This window comes from Phalaenopsis equestris, unplaced genomic scaffold (genome assembly GCF_001263595.1).
Source record: "Phalaenopsis equestris unplaced genomic scaffold, ASM126359v1 Scaffold001214, whole genome shotgun sequence".
NCBI classification, from domain to species: domain Eukaryota; kingdom Viridiplantae; phylum Streptophyta; class Magnoliopsida; order Asparagales; family Orchidaceae; genus Phalaenopsis; species Phalaenopsis equestris.
In genome coordinates this window covers 141,435-158,315 of record NW_018165653.1, presented here as the reverse complement: position 1 = coordinate 158,315, position 16,881 = coordinate 141,435, and the positions used below count along the sequence as shown (strand labels likewise).

Below are 16,881 nucleotides of genomic sequence, written 5' to 3'. Positions count from 1 at the left end.
AAGTGGCAATACTTCCCATGCATGAAGTTAGCCCATAACGACTCTTTTTTCCTGAAATTAAGCCACTGCTTAAAAACATTAATATCTGTAATATGTTGCAGAGATTTGAAACCCAAACCACCAGCGTTTGTGGGTTTACAAACATCCTTCCAAGGCAACCATCTTCTACCAGAGTGATTTCCCACCCATAAGAACATATTGAAACATCTTTCAAGATTCAATATAGTGCTTTTTTTGGGTTGAAGAACTTGTAGAATATATAAAGGGAGTGATTGAAGTATACTCCTAAGCAGTGTAATACGGTCCCTAAAGGAGAGGAAATTATTTTTCCAATTCAAGATTCTTTTCCGAATCTTTTCCACAACCTCGTCAAACTGTATACGTCTCTTCCTACCTTTAAGGAGAAAAGTCCCCAAATATTTAAGTGGAAGAGTAGAGAGGGAGAAACCCGTAAAATTAGCAATCTAGGAGGCATTAGAACGATTGATCATGTTCCCCAAGTATATGTTGCATTTATTAACATTAAAAGAAAGGCCAGAAATTAATTGAAAATCAACCATTAAATTGTGAATCTCCTTCACCGTATACTTGCTAGCATTAGAAAATAGGATCATGTCATCAGCATAAGCTAAGTGAGCTAACACCATGTTAGATTTATGAGCATATTACAACTTGGGGTAACACCTGAAAAGATTGTTAAGTAGACGGGAGAGATAGTCAAGAGATAGTCAAAAATTAGATAGTCAAAAATTAAAATAAATATAGTAGGGGATAAAGGATCACCCTGCTTAATCCCACAGCTCGCACTAAAAAATCACGAGATTGACCATTAATGAGAATGCTGTACTTATTACAATGAAGCCAAGAGGTTATAATTTTGCAAAACTCCTGAGAGAAAATGCGAGCCTGAAGAATCTTTAATATAAACTCCCAGCTGATCGAATCATAGGCCTACGAATATCCAGTTTAGTAATCATGTTGCCCCCTCTACATTTTTTATCAATATCTAGAATGAGTTCTCAAACCAGCATAATATTATCAGTATTTCCCCTCTCCTGAATAAAAACAGATTAATTCAAAGGTATTAAATTGTGAAGATGAGGTTGAAGGCGTCTGACCAAAATCTTACTAATCAACTTAGAAATAACAAAAGTCAAAGATATTGGTCTAAAATGATTCCAAGAGCTCTTTTGAGTATTTTTAGGAATGAGAACAATAGTAGCTGCAGAGAAATAATTTCTAGGAGTTTCCCCTTTAAAGAAACTTGGGATTGCCGCCACAACATGATCCTTAACAACACTCCAACATTTAATGTAGAAAGTAGAAGTAAAGTCATCCGGCCCCGGAGCTTTATTACAATTAATCTCAAAGAGGGTAGAATAAATTTTCTTAGTCGTTGGAATATCACAAAGATCACTATCCACCATATGATGACGTACATCATCAAACAAAGAGGCATCGATAGAGCCCGATGTCTCATGGAACTCATAAAGTTTAGGAAAGTAAAGAACCACAGTCTCCCCAATTTCCTCATCCCCAGTAATCCAGTTCTTTTAATTGTTTTTAATTCTCACAATGATGTTATTAGCTCTTCTCTGTTTAATGCAAGCATGGAAATATTTAGTGTTTCTATCACTTTAAGAAAAATGGGTCTCTCCCACTTTTTGTTGTAGCAACACTTCCCAAAGAGAGGCCTCAAGCAACTCTTTATTAGTATCCTGTAAATCTTGAATGATATCATTGGTGTTCTCATCAAGAGCCTGAAGCATATTCACCCTTTGTTCGACTTTTTGAACTCTAGCATGGACATCACGAAAAACATCCCAATTCCAAGACCTTAAAGCAGCAGCTAACTTCTTATGTAATTTTCAAAGAATGCACCAAGCATTTCCCATCTCCTCACATTTCTAATTTGCCGCAATTAATCTCAAGAAATCCTCTTGTCTAGCCCAAACATTTAAGAAACGAAAGTGGTACGTAGAAGACTTTTTAAAATAATCAAATGATAAGGGAAGAGGACAATGATCCGAACCCGTTCTGGAGAGGTGCTGAACTTGAGAGAAACTATAAGAGGTAAGCCACTGTTGATCGGCAAGACATCTATCAAGTCTTTCAAACAACTTACCCCTTTTCCAAGTAAATTTGGAACCGATAAAACCCAAATCAGAGATTCCCGCTAAGGCCAACGACTCATTGAAATTATTGGTTAAGGTGGTGTCAAATCTCCTGCCACCTAATTTCTCAGATTCATGCATCACCATATTAAAATCTCCTCCAACCATCCAATTTTGATTGATAGAAGTACCCATAACAGAAAGCTTAAGAGATCGAATCTAGCAGCATTAGAAGTCCCGGCGTAGACAAAAGTAAGAAAGCCAGAGAAAACATCCATAGAGAAGTAAGTATGTTAAGTATGTACAAACTGTGAAGTAAGTATGTACAAACTGTCTATCATCTATGCTTCCACCAAAACAACTAAATTTTGTTGGAACAATTAGCAAAAAAAGAGAAGTTTTTGAATTTACCCAAAATTTGATCATTCAGAGAGGTGACCAAGGGTTCTAAAATAGCAAAAATATCCACCTTATGAATCCTTCACAAAAGTTTAAGTTTACCAAAGGATTGAGGATCCGCAACTCCCCTGATATTCTAAATAAGAATATTAAACATGATTAGACATATTACCCTTCCTAGAAGATCTAGGTCGAGTCCGTCCATTTTTTCCATCTGAAAAATATTGATTCATCTCTAGCCCATTATTCCCATTACTATGATTTTGTACCTTCTTTTGAACTCTATTCTTCCTTCTACGATATTTTTGTACATGTCATTCGTCTCTTAATACTTTTGAAATATCATCCAACGGGGTGTCAGAGAGAGTATCATTGTGATGAGAATAAAGAGAAATATTATCCATACTCAAGGCATCAGGAAGAGATGCCGAGGAAGTTCGAGCCCCCTCAGCATTAATAGGAGGATCCGGAACAGCAAGAGCATGCCCAGGAATTTCACCCGTTTCCATTACATTTGCAGAGATAAGATCCCGAGTAATATCAACATTCGAAGAATTAGATATGCTAGGAATCTCCAGAACATTTAAATCCTGCCTTGTAATCTCAATCGGGGCAATGCCAGTAGAGTAAGTAGTTTCCTGGTTTATATCAGCATGCGAAATAATAATCGGGGTAGAGACAGAAACCCCCTCAGTATTAGAAATAAGAGGAACGGAGTCAGGTAAAACCTGTTCGATCCTACCCTCGACCACGGTCGTAGGAAGAGAAGGAGGCTGTTTCCTCCCATCCCCTTTCCTTAGTTCAGGATTTAATTTGAAACAATGTTGCTGATCATGCCCAAACATTTGACAGTGTGTACAATAGGAAGAGTGTTGTTCTAGTAATACCTGTTGCCAGTAACCAATATGCTCCGAACTAATCCAAACCTCAGCAGGAGGAGGTAAAGTGACATCTCTTTCAATTAAAACTCTGGCCATAGAGGACCTTGTGAGATTATAAGTGGGAGCATCTAATTTCAAAGGTCTCCCAAACATAGCCACTAAAGAGAAAAGAACTTCATGATTGAAGAGATGGACTTTCAAATAAGGGAATCTAATCCAGACTAAAATAACAGGTGCCTCAGCTTTAGGATCGAAATTCGCTGACCATTTTAACACCTTCATCCCATAGTTCTCGAACCAGACCATACGCTTAGCAAAGGCGCGTATAGTCGTATAGTCCTCTTCGTTCGCCAGTTGAATCAAAATGTGCCTTCCATCCAGAGGGCCAATTTTCCATTCTCTCGTAAGCCTCATCAACTCAAAGTGCTTTGGAAGAAATTCTAACTTAGGGATCCCATAAATAAACTTTCCTGCCAGATGAAGACAACAAGAAGAAGCAAGTTCGACGTTCTCAGCATCAGAGAGGAAGAGAGCAAATTTTCCCCTTTTCCGGCCGGGACGTCGAACGAAAGAAGAAACGAAATCAAGCTCGAGATTATCGTAGAAAGCAGAAGGAAAGTTAGGAACACCATCAACGGTAACTCTAGCGTAAGAGCGAGGCCTCTTGCTTGTCTCACCACGGTCGCCGGCCGTCACGCCAGCGTACGAGCGTGCCATGACGAGAGATCACTCGAATCGCCATAGAATCGCAAACCCTAGTAGAAACGGAGACGGAAACATCGCGTATGTATGTATCGTATTATATATATATATATATATATATATATCTGTAAAGGAATGTGCAATATATATTTATTCATATTGTAAAAAAAGAGGTTCCTTTTTTTTTGAGCTTGAACTTTCATATGGATACATTTGAGAAATCTAACTGTCTTTTGTTGCTTGATATCGACTAGTGGGAGACATATATTACGTTTGATTGGTTTGGAGACCTATTTGACTATGAGCATTAGTGTTACATTTGTTGGGGTTTGTGTGTGTATTTATGCTGAACTTTTGTTGATTTGGAGGGGATATGTGTATGGTTTTGGGTTGATTTGAGTGCAGTTTTAGAAGCCTTTAAACACTAATCCTGCGCTGCGGTTTTCGAAACTTTTGTGAAAGTTGTGTTCCTTTTGGGTTGGGCTGCGGTTTTCGAAACTTTTGTGACAGTTTTGTGTTCCTTTTGGGTTGCGGTTTTGGGCAATTTTGAGACTACTTTGTGGCTTATATGGAGGCAGTTTTTTCAAGTCTCTTTCATACCCATTTGGGCCGCGGTCTTGGGTATTTTTGTGGCCCACCTAACTACGGTTTTGGAGTGTTGTGAGGGCTATTTTGAATGCAGTTTGGGAGCTTTAAAAATGAATCTTTTGGGCTGAATTTGCTTTAGTTTGAAGGCTTTTAAAATGCATCTTTTGGGATGAATTTGCTGCAGTTTGGGGGCTTTTAAACTGCATCTTTTGGGCTGAATTTGCTGCAGTTTGGGGGCTTTAAAAGTGAGTATTTTGGGCTGAAATGGCTGCGGTTTGGAGCCTTTTAAAATGTATCTTTTGGAGGGGTTTTGGGGCTTTCCTTGCTCAACTTCCTCACTGATTTGAGCACCATTTCGAGGGATTTCGGTGGGCTGATTTGAAGTAACCGATATATGGTTTCAAGGCTTTCTAGTGTGTTATTTTAGAGTCTTAAAATTATGTTTTGAGGGCTGATCCACCATTCACTTCTTTGATCTTTTAGGTGGATTGGTCCCTCCTCTCTCACCTCTTTTTTCTTCTTTTCTTTTCTTGTTTCTTGGGTTGATTTAGATGCTTGTGTATGAAACATAAGTGCACATAAATTGCTTAGACTATATATGAACCATCAAGCACGCTTATAAGTTGAATGATTCTTTTTTGGGTTTAAGGGTCATGATGACAAAGGCATTCGATGATAGAGCAAAATAATATTGCATCCTACGATATCGGGACCCGACCTAGGGACCTAGTAAAAATGTAGGATGACAATATTATTCACCGACACTAGACTAGCGATGACCCTTGCCTTCTTAGGCTGCTGACGATCCTAGTTCGATAGTGTAATCGACTCGTGGACAATTAAATTCATAAAATACAATAATAAGGACAGATACATTACTTACAAAATATTTTTGACTCCTAAAATAGATATCCATTTTGCTTATATACATCGGGCTTATATGCATGACAAAATATAAACTTTAAGTAATACAATTCGATTATCCACTTGTCAATTATTTATACTGTGCTAATAATTGACCTACTAAGATTATCTTGTTAGAAATTTCTAATTGAATGTCGGGCTTTATACACGTGGATGACCGATGGTTGCTTTCAGAGTCCCTTGAGAATGCTAAAATATGAACCCACCCCGAACTTGAATTCTTGTAGTCCACTTTGGCTTTTTATTGTTCACTTGTTATTTTATTATAGTTTTTTCTGCGTTTCTTATGGTTTTTATCGATTTTGTGGGTCACTTTCAGTTTTCTTTGAGTTTTGTTAATGAGATGCATTGTCACTTGCTCTTTTATACATAAATTCATGTTCGCCCTACTAGCTAAACTTGCTACGATACTATTTATTTTTACCTGCGACACTAATCCCATTTGCAGGAGCAACAAGCCCGTCAGGTACATTGGTTTATTTTATAATTACAACATTTTTTCGTCTCTGCTACACATTCTACTGTTCTTCTTTACTGTACATTTTACTGTCTTTTCTTTACTACACCTTTTACTGCTTTTTCTTACTGTACATTTTACTACTTTTCTTTACTGCTCTTTACATTGCTTTCATTTACTGTACTTCATCAAAACATATTTATACATGCTTTGATTTAATTACAAGACCTTCAGGATATAAAATAATACTCGGTTTATCTAGGGTGGATTACTATAAACATAAACACATATCCTTTAATTGATAGGATCAATAATGATTGAAATTAAAAAAAAAAGAAACATAAGAAATGAAATATTAAACTTGAAACTGTTACGACGTGGAGCTTGGAGTTAACACCGTGAGCAGCACGATGAGGATTTACAGAAAAACAACTTCGAGAGAAACAAACAAATCTACAATAACAAACCTTTAATTAGAATTAAATAACAAGCCATAAGACTTCAAGGTGGGCTGCCTAGCGCGACATAAATTCTCGTTTTATTTTTTAGGTTTTTGCATAGTTAAATTGTGCAATATAAGCCCTAACTCGCTTTAGGCTCCGAGGTCATCGTCCGATATGACGTAAATCCTACCATCTTCCAGGTCATTTGTATGACCGTATCACACAAAGATAACTCCTAAATAATAAAACATGCAGGATGAAACATCAAATAACATATTATCAAAATTAAAGTCAAACAATAGGATAATTTGGGAAGTCACCGATGTTCTCCTCAGTATCCGTGATATTCTCTACTTTTCTTTCCTTTGACTCCAGAATTAAATGTTCCCAGCTACCTTTTTTCCCACTTGACTTTTCTATGTCCAACTGTGGAAATCCTAAACTTTGAATTCATGAAGATATATACCTCTGATTATCATCGAGAGTTTTCTTAAGTCACTCCAGTTATTTGAGAAGTAATTAACTATAGGTGCTTGCCTCTATAGAGAGCTTCAAGAACCAAGTAATATAAATCCTATCTAATTTTTATATTGGGTAGGGGAACTTGTCCGTTAAAATAAAAAATTCACAGACCAAAACAAATTTCATGAGTTCATTAGCTTATTTAATCGAGTCTCACCACCAAGTAATGTGTCTATTTCTCGGAATAGGTGCTTTGCTTGCTGTGTTGTGCCCGTTTACTTGAACTATTAAATATATGAGATTAGTTTGGTTTTGTATTTCCAAAATTTAAAATGCTACTTTTCAAAATTATATATTCTACATTATGTATATATATTTTTTCAAAGGAGGAATCGACAATGCATCTACCTATTATTATTGACTGACAGAAACATCCTTCCCAACAATGTACCGACTTCTCCCACTGACGTGTCCGCTAAAATGCATGCAAAACTGATTAACTTTAAAAAACTAGAACTTGTAGGCCTTACCCAACATTGCAGTGGGACAGATGGATAATTTGCCATCTAACTCAGCCAGAGAACAGTATTAGCATCATTCTTACTTGTTGCTTATACTGATTTGAAGTATGTTTACCCTTGGATTTAATTTATAAACAGGCCGTGATTTACTAACAATGTACATTGTCTAGATCATTTTCACGTACTTTATCTTGTAAAGGCTCCACTATACATTGCCACTGAAGTTGAATGTACTTGTATTCAGCACCACTAATATGCTCTCCTGTATAAAAAGCTCCGAATGTAGACTAAAATTCAACAAAATAAATTTCTCTCCGAGTCTCATTGACTAGCTATTTAATTTTTATTATTGTTGTTTTTACAATTAGGTTGTGATAACCACAGTTCTTATGGTGGAAGAGTTATTCTAGTCAAGTGTGGGGTCTACACAAAAAAAATTGGTATAGACGGCTCTGCAGAGGCAATAAAGGAGGCCATTAAATCAGCTTTTGGATTGAGAACAAGACGTGCTTTTTGGCTTGAGGATGAAGATGAGGTAGTACGCAGTCTTGATAGGGACATGCCACTAGGGACGTACACTCTTCATCTTGATGAGGGTAATGATTAGACTTTCACTCATCTTTTTCTATCCCACTATCTTGTTTATCAAGTTCTGCTGGTTTTCTTATATTTGTCTTTTTATTCTGTGCAATCCTAGTGTTTGCTTATCCCAACGTTGAGAAAAAAATCTTTGTGCAATGCCTAATATAATATATAGGATGATATGCAAGGTTATTGTTTTATTATATATAGAGTTATCTTATTTGTAATGATTTTGACTCATATTTACATGTGCTCAAGTCATTTACTCGCTTATATTATATATTATTTTTATTGTAAGGATCTTTCTATTGAATTCTCCTATTGTTATACGCACACACACACACAACACATACACACACATATATGTGTGTACACGTGTGCGAGCCCTGACTCATTGATAGCGGTTTGCCGTAAGGCCCTCGGGTCTGGGGCTCGAATCCCAACCTTTTCGGGACGATTTGAATAGCACACAGGACTGGAAGGGGGGCCTCCCTCGGTCAGTCCAACCTAAAGGGTTTGATCGGCGGTCTCCGACCGTCGATCAATCTTTTAAGAAAAAAATGTGCACACACACACATATGTGCATATATATGTATGTATGTATGTATATACACATATACATAACTATATATGTGTGTGTGTGTAGATAGATACATACATACATGCATACATATATATATATATATGTATATACATATACATGTATATGTATACATATACGTATATATGTATACATATACATGTATATCTATACATATACGTATATATGTATACATATACATGTATATCTATACATATACATGTATATATATACATATCCTATATATAATGGCGTCGTCCTCGCTCGGCTCTGCTAGGGTTTCGCTCGATGGCGAACCCTAGCAACAGTCACGACTTCGATCTCTCTCGTTCACGTGTTCTTCTTCGCGCTCGAGTTCTTCTTTCTCGGTTCCTTCCTTCTTCGGCTCGCTCTGAGACGAGGCTCGCTCCTCTGCAGCCCGTCTCGCTGCTCGCTTCTGCGGCTCAACCTCACGGGAACTGCTTCCTGCATTCTTTGCGCTCGTCCCTCTGTGGCTCAACTTCGCGGGAACTTCTGTTTTTTGCGTTCTCTGCACTTTTGCGGCTCAACCTCGCGAAATTGCTCCGATTCCTGCGTTCTCTGTGCTCGTCTGCTTTCTTCTCTAAAGGTTTGTCCTGGAGGATGGCTTCAGACAAATCATATGCAGCTGCTCTTGCCGGTGTCCATGCCTTAGGCACACCAAAATCATCATCATTCCCTCCGTTTGAGTGGGTGGAGGACGTCAAGAAAACTGGTAGGAAGAATGGGAAGCCCGACATCTTTTTTACAGAAGCTGAAGGTTTTCAACTTGCTTACTCCTGTCGTCTGAATTTGGTTGAGAAATTTCTATATGGACATCCCTAGAGCTCATTCGCAAAGAATTTGAACTTATGCTTTTTGTTGGAGAATGAAAAATTGGATTATTAGATGAGAGACACGTTCTTATTCAAATTAGCAATGAAGAAGATTACATGCGTTTATTTGCTAGAAGGATAATATGGATTGATAACAGAGCAATGAAGATTCTGAAATGGTCTGCGGATTTTGACTCACAGACGGAACCGCCAATCATTCCGGTTTGGATTTGTCTCCCTGGTTTGAAATTTCATTATTTTTCTCAAAAAGTATTGTACTCTATTGCCTCAGCTTATAGGAAGCTACTCAAGACGGACATTCATACTTTTAATTTGTCTCGTCCTTCTGAAGTCAGAATACTTGTTGAAAGAGACATCACTTCACCTGCATCTGAGGAAATCTAGTTGGACACACAACACACACAATGGACACACAACACCAGGGATATTGGAAGAAGGTAGAGATTGAACCTTTTCCGTCGTATTGTTCGAACTGTCTTATGTTCGGACACTCTAGTTCTCAATGTCACCATATACACTCCCAACTCAGACCAAAAAAACAAACTGCTCTGCTAGAGGTTGTGATTCCATCTCCTCTTGATCAGACAGACAATTTGACAACTATTCAATCCCCAGTTGTAGATCCCTCGTTTTTGGAAACTCTTATCGTGGGGGAGAGGGAGTTTCTTCGGACCTCGCCTGCCCTAGAACTTATCACTAATAAGATAGGTGAAAATATTTCTACTGCTTCACAACCGCATCATCAGGTCCAGAAAGATGTTAATATTATAATATTACTGTTAATATTACTCAGGCTCATGGGGATCAAGACGTGCAATGACCTACACCTATCCGACCACTTTTGGAAACTACTGATCAGATGAGTCAATCATCGGATAAGGAATGACAAGTCTACAAATCTAGGAGGAAGAAGAAGAATGAAAATTTACTTGAGCTAAGTAATCTAATGGATGATACTTTGGTTACTACGGGCAATGGTACACACCTTACTAATTTGTTAGCCGACTCACTTCCGAGAACTAAAGTGGGACGTCCCTAGCACTTTTGTGCCCTTTTGTGCTTTTTGGTTTTTTACCTTTTTGTATCTTTGCTTTATCTAGATTTGGTGTGTGTTGTATTGTATGAGTTGAGCTTTCTTTTAGGTCCTCTCATATAACTTTTTTGTATCTTTTTTGTATTAATATATTTGCCCTCGGGTTTTTTTTTTCTTCTATATAAATACATACATACATACATACATGCATATGTGGATGCATGTATGATATATGTATGTTTGTATGTATTGATATATAAACGTATATGATATGTATGTATGTATGCATGCATGCATGCATACATATATCATGAAAATGTATTCGCTTAAAATTTTAGTAAATGTTAGTATTCTTGGTATTTTTGATCTAATGTTCAAAAGTTGAGTGCTATATGAGTAAATATTAAATTTAGGTATTATATATGTAAATATATAAGAATTATGTTGTATGTGTAAAGTGTGAGAGGGAGGAGGGAGCTAGAGTAGTGATAAAATAATTACAAAATGATTAAATTAGAACGCCGAGTTTATAGGCTTATTCATCAACATCAATAATCCTGATTTTTATTATAAACTTTCTAATATTAAAAATTAATACCGTGGGGATCAAGTTTTATCAATCTAAAAGGAATGGGGAAATTAATGAAATAAATGAATGAAAGTTTTAAAACATTTCTTTCTTCGGAACATAAGAAATAAAAATAATAAGATGTATCATACATTGGTTAAAATGGTATAATAGAGTTGGGTTTGAAGAAGCATAAATATAAAGTTGTAAGCCTATGGTGCTATAGTTTTTGGGATTTGAAAAAGTGTGGAATACTACAATGCTTTGGCTTATAAATCTTATTATTGAATTTCTAAGATTCTGAAGCTGCACAATGATTGGAGAGAAATCATACCAGTGTAAGTTCTTAGGACTTCTTGCTTTGGGGCTTAAGCCAAACAAACAACTATTTAGTGCGCCTTCAAGTGCCCTTTTCTTAAGCCATATGTTTCAACACTTCGGGGCTAAGTACATCCTTTAGAAAGCCACTCCAATCATCGCCTATGTTATTTTTTTGTGGTTCAACTTCAGATTTTCTCCTACATTGTTTTTGTATTTTATTTTAACTCCTTTTGTTAGTTTGTTCTTTCTCGTTATCTCCCTCGGTGATGATGACCATCATCTTCATACTTGTGACTTTTTAAGCTTCTACCGTTTGTCTTTGACCTCCTTGTGCTCATTTTGAGTAGATTCTTCCGTCTAGCCCTGCCTAGATTTTTGGTGTTGACATGTCTGTCCGTCTTTGTTCCTATAATCCCTTTTACTCTTATTAACCTTCTTGACATTGTATGGTGCTGGTTGGTTCCTAATTTTCACAATGACCTCTAGGTTGTGGAACATGTCTGCTTTACCCCATTTAATATTTTGATCTACTTCCAATCCTCAAGGGGGCCTCCACTTTATTAAAAAAGTGGCTAAACTATTGTTATGTATAGTCTTGCTTGTCGTTTTCAATTCTATTTATGATATAGATAGGAAGATTACAAGAAATTAGTTATAGAAAATCTTATCTTATCCTCATTAAGTTCATAACTTTAATTATTTTCTTATGACAATATTTAACTTATTAATGCAATATTAAAATGTCGTGAACATTCAAGAAAAAAGTTTTTATCAGCTTAGGGCAGTTTATTTTTTTCACGAACTGAATGACTTAATTTTCATAAGGATTAAGTTTTCTATTAATTGGCTTAATTTAACTTGGCTTAATGTTAATTTAAGCTTCAAGCATTTAAGGCGGCTAAGAATAAAGTATGTCTAATATTATTGTAAATATGAAGGAGTTATATTTATTAGCATACAATAAAATTATGGAAGACTGATGAAATATAGATTTTAAATATTTGTTAGTTACAGATAAATATTCTTATACTAACAAGATCTGCTATAAAATAATTTTTGTGTAAAGACACTAATATAGAAAAAGCAAAGAAATATATGATGACTTGCATGAAATGTGGTTTGGGTTTATATCAAGCTTTTCATTTAATCATGTTTTTCTAGTTTTTTTAATAGAATTTAGGTTTAATTATCTTTTTGAGTAATATTGGAACTATGTTAAGAATAAAATAAAAAAAGAAAAAAAAAATCCTTTTGAGTAATATTTGATTTGAAATTTGAAGTACTTATGATTTCAATAAGATTTTATTTGAATTCAAGTTGATTGGAGCTCATCTTTAAAATTTTATTTTTATAAATATGATTTTTGCGGTTTTTATTTGGCCAATCGAACAAGTGTTAATCACTAAATCTCTCTTATCTTATTTTCTCTCTTCCGTCCGATACTAATCTCGATGAGCTGCCCTAATTTGCATCAATTGGTATCAAAGCCTTTTTTGCACTCAACTTTTATTGGGATTCCTTCATGTTTCTCCAGATCTCAATGCTCTTTTAATTGCATTTAACACTTTCCATATCAACATCAATGTTACAATGTGCTCTGTCAGGATCTTATGTAATATTCTATATAGAACCTTTTCTCATGCGCTCGCCAGACTGCCCATGTTTGCATCCCATGCCTACACTCACTTCGAGATGGATGATTCCTACATCAATGATCCTACTTTGCTGAAAATATCTAGATGTTAAGGAATCATTGAATTATCAGTAATGAAACCAACAAATCAAACTATTAACACTTTAGACATCTATGTCTTCTAATCTTATTCGAAAGTTAATGTCCAATTATTATTGCGATGATAGAGATTATGTAGATGAATTATCAGATGATGATGATCAATCCATCGTTGAGCAAGTGAATGAGATTTTCTTATTGTCGAAACTGAGAAGTTTTGGGGTCCTTTCCATGGTGGGCCGGACGACCACCTTCAAAAATAATGGAAGATTTGATTAGGGCCAACTTTGGTAAACTGTTGATTAATTTAATTCCCTTCTTATTTTATGTTTTTTTTTATTTTGTATTTCAGAATTATTTCATTTCCTAATTTAGATTAGTTATATTTGGTAAGTTCGTAAATTAGGAGGGAGGGATTGATTTCCCTATACATATATATATATATATATACATATATATCGATATATATATATATATATATATATATATATACTCTACATGTGAGTAGTGAAATCAAGTAATTTTTATCCAAAACTATTTTCAACAACTATGCTAAAACTAGAGTGTTTTAATGTAAAAGATAATGCTCTTAAGATTGAGCCTGGGTTTGCATCATTTATCGAAATCCTTGTTGCTTTCTTGACAATTCATATGACACTAAGGGACTGTTTTTTAACAAATTTAGAACAGGTTTTATGCAGGATTTAGATGAAATTCAGCCAAACAGTCATTTTGGACAAAATAAATCCTCGGATGCTGGTAATCTGGATTCCACGTATTTCGGCTGTAAATCCCAGATTTACTAACAGGTGGATTTAACTTCACGGGCTTGGGATTTATGGCACGGCTCGGTAACAACTGTGGCGATAATATGCGGTTAGCCTATCTCTTCCTCCCAACGGTCTTCTTGTCGGAGTGTCTTCTATCGGGCGCTTAGGTTATATTTTACATTTCTCTGCCGGTAGCATTCTTACCTTCTTATACTCGAGAGATTTTCCCCTTTCATATTTCGAACCACGTACCTTTTTCTTCCCTTTTTTTTTTTTTTTTTTTTTTTTTTCTTAATGAGCTTTGAATCCTCTTCATATGTTGAATATGCCTCGAGTCCTGTTTCCTTGCTTGATGCTGATTGAGATCATTGGTTAGGTTGGAGTTTTTTTATTGTAGTAGTTTTTTGTGAAATTATATTGGAAACTTGTCTTCTTTCTATTTTCTTGGAGTCGGTATGGTATTTTCTTGCATCTACAAAGTGCGTCTAATTTGCTTACATGGAGAAGATGATATTGTCTCTATTTGGTGATCCGTATGAGCTAAGCTTGGAACTATGTTCTAGAAAATGTATGAAATTAGGTCAAGTTTTTTCTCCCTTCTGGGGTGCTTCAGCATAACATATGGGGTTCTTTTTTGTATAAAAAAATTTCCCCTATGAAATACCGTTGGCAATAGTATGCTATTGTTTCCATTTTTACTATCTGGCCGGATCTGAGTTAATTGCAGCTTAAATCCTCTGATCAAATGGTGCTACCGAACAGTCCCTTTTTTTTGGGAATCTGAATGGAAGTTTGATTTCTGTTTTCTCTGTGATGGTTTATCATTACGGGGCTAGCATGAGCCATTATCACCTGGTGGAAACATTTCGGCACATTAGAGAAAGGGTAGTTGCATATATAACACTCAAAACTATTGGTTTTTTTAGAAGAATTACACATACCACTGAATTCTTATGTATTTACATATGTTACACGTAAATTTAAATTTGTAAATGCATGCACCGGACCTATGCATGAAAAAGGCGTAGTACACATGTCAATTGAAGAAGTATTTACATAAAAATGTTCTAAAATATTTCATTATTGGGCTTAATTTGTTACTTGTTGCTAGAAAATTTGGTTCCCCTTGAGTTCAACTATCGTAAGTATATAGGAAATGGAAGTAGAAGGATAATTTCTATCATAATTTTTATTTACATGATTTCCATGGTGCAGTGCGAAGAGCACTTCACATCAATGAGTTATAATTTTTTGGTCCCTGAAGTTTGGTGTTCTTCAAATGGCCAGATGTTTATAGGTTTAGCTCCACCCTCTTTCTCATGGAAATGCCAAAAAAATTAGGGCTGCATCTTTTTGAGGTTTTGGGTAACAGTGATATTTCTTAGCATTACATGCACAAAAGAATTTTCAAATTGTGTTTGTCTCCTAGCAGTGATGCAATTGACAATGTTAATGATGATCAATCAAATAATCTTTTTGAGGCATTTCTTATATAATTCCCAATGAAAATCTAAGGCCTATAAATGCATTATTTTTTATGAAAGAAATTTCATTATGCTTTGTGATCTCATGTTTCACTTGATAAATTTGCTGTGTGAAAAAAAAGTGTTTACGATACTTTTTGGATTTGAGCATGCATGAGCATATTGAAGCAATGCTTGACCTTTTTTTTTGTAAGGAGATCCATATACTCTTTTTATCTAGATGTTGAAGTCATGTGGCTCCTCGAGGAGCATACAAAAAAAGGAAAAGAAATTGCATTATAGGAGAAAGCGCCTGTGAGCTACATGCAAAAATCCTATCATCAGTCTTATCTCCATCATGAAATACAATTTGTGGCTTTATTTTTATTACAATTATCAGGTTTAATGCCCACGCCTGTCGGCCGTTTTTTAACTTTTAACCCTTCGTGATTTGAAAAAGTGAATGATTTTGTGATTTTGAAAATAATTTAAATATAAATATAACCTTTTTTTATTTTTTAAATGTAACATTTTAATTTTAAAATAGGTGAGACCAAGCGGGTCTCACATTTAAATAGTTTAGATGATTGAATATATTACTACAGATAATACACTTATCCAAAAGAATAAATATATCACTTGTAATAGAAATTCAATCACCTAGACTAAAGAATTTGTGACATCCGTTTTAGTCTGCGAAATATTTTTTTTAAAAGGCCAACAAGTTCCCCTACCTAATACGAGGATTAGATAAGGTTTATTTTATCTAGGTTCCTGGTTCCCTATAGAGGCAAACCCCTATAGTTAATTACATCTTAAATGACTGTAGGTCACTTAAGAAAACTCTCGATTAAGATCAAGTGATTTTGCTTTCAAGATTTCAAAGTTTAGGTTTTCACGATTGGACATGTGAAAATCAAATGAGAATGGCTCAAAATAGAAACAATTATTTAAGGAATCCAAAGGGAAAAAAAGTATGGGATATCACAGATCTAGGGGAAACCCTAAGGATATCCCAACTATCCTAATGTTCGGCTTTATGTCTTTGAATTGATGCTTATTTGATATTTCAATCCTGCAAATTATTTAAGATTTAGGACTTATGTTTACACAATATCGAACTGTGCAAATAGCCTAAAAAGATATGAGGATTTACGTCGTACCGCATGGTAACCTCGGAATCCTAAAGTGTTAGGACTTATAATTACACAACAAAATTGTGCAAAAGCTTGAAGGGTGATCATATGGGTTGTTATTTAAACTAAATGAAGTGATAGGCGATGTGAAGATGTTTGTGTGATGTGTTTTAATGTTTTTGCTGTTGCAAATCAAGAAGGTGTCAGGTGATGTGAATGTGTTCATGTGATGTGAAGTGTTTTGCTCCTGCAGATCCACTTTGAAGTTGTTCCTCGTCGTGACGCCCAGGATGTTCGCTCCAAGCTTCTCGTAGTAGCACCTCCTGGTTTAGTTTTAGTTTTGAACATGCT

The 16,881-nt window shown here is 35.5% G+C and overlaps 1 protein-coding gene across 4 annotated transcripts in view; it reads left to right on the top strand.

Annotated features, from left to right (window-relative positions):
* The window catches only part of LOC110033533 (trihelix transcription factor GT-1-like), a 45,209-nt gene that overhangs the window by 16,539 nt on the left and 11,789 nt on the right, over positions 1-16,881 (top strand). For 2 of the 4 annotated variants that reach the window (XM_020737549.1, XM_020737550.1), the window contains exon 3: positions 7,860-8,087. The exons of 1 other annotated variant lie outside the window; for it this stretch is intronic. In XM_020737549.1, the coding sequence (XP_020593208.1) occupies positions 7,860-8,087 (228 nt within the window). Of the gene's footprint in view, positions 1-7,859; positions 8,088-13,851; positions 14,123-16,881 lie in introns of all 4 variants that reach the window. One more of the 4 variants, XR_002294951.1, reaches the window with a different exon arrangement.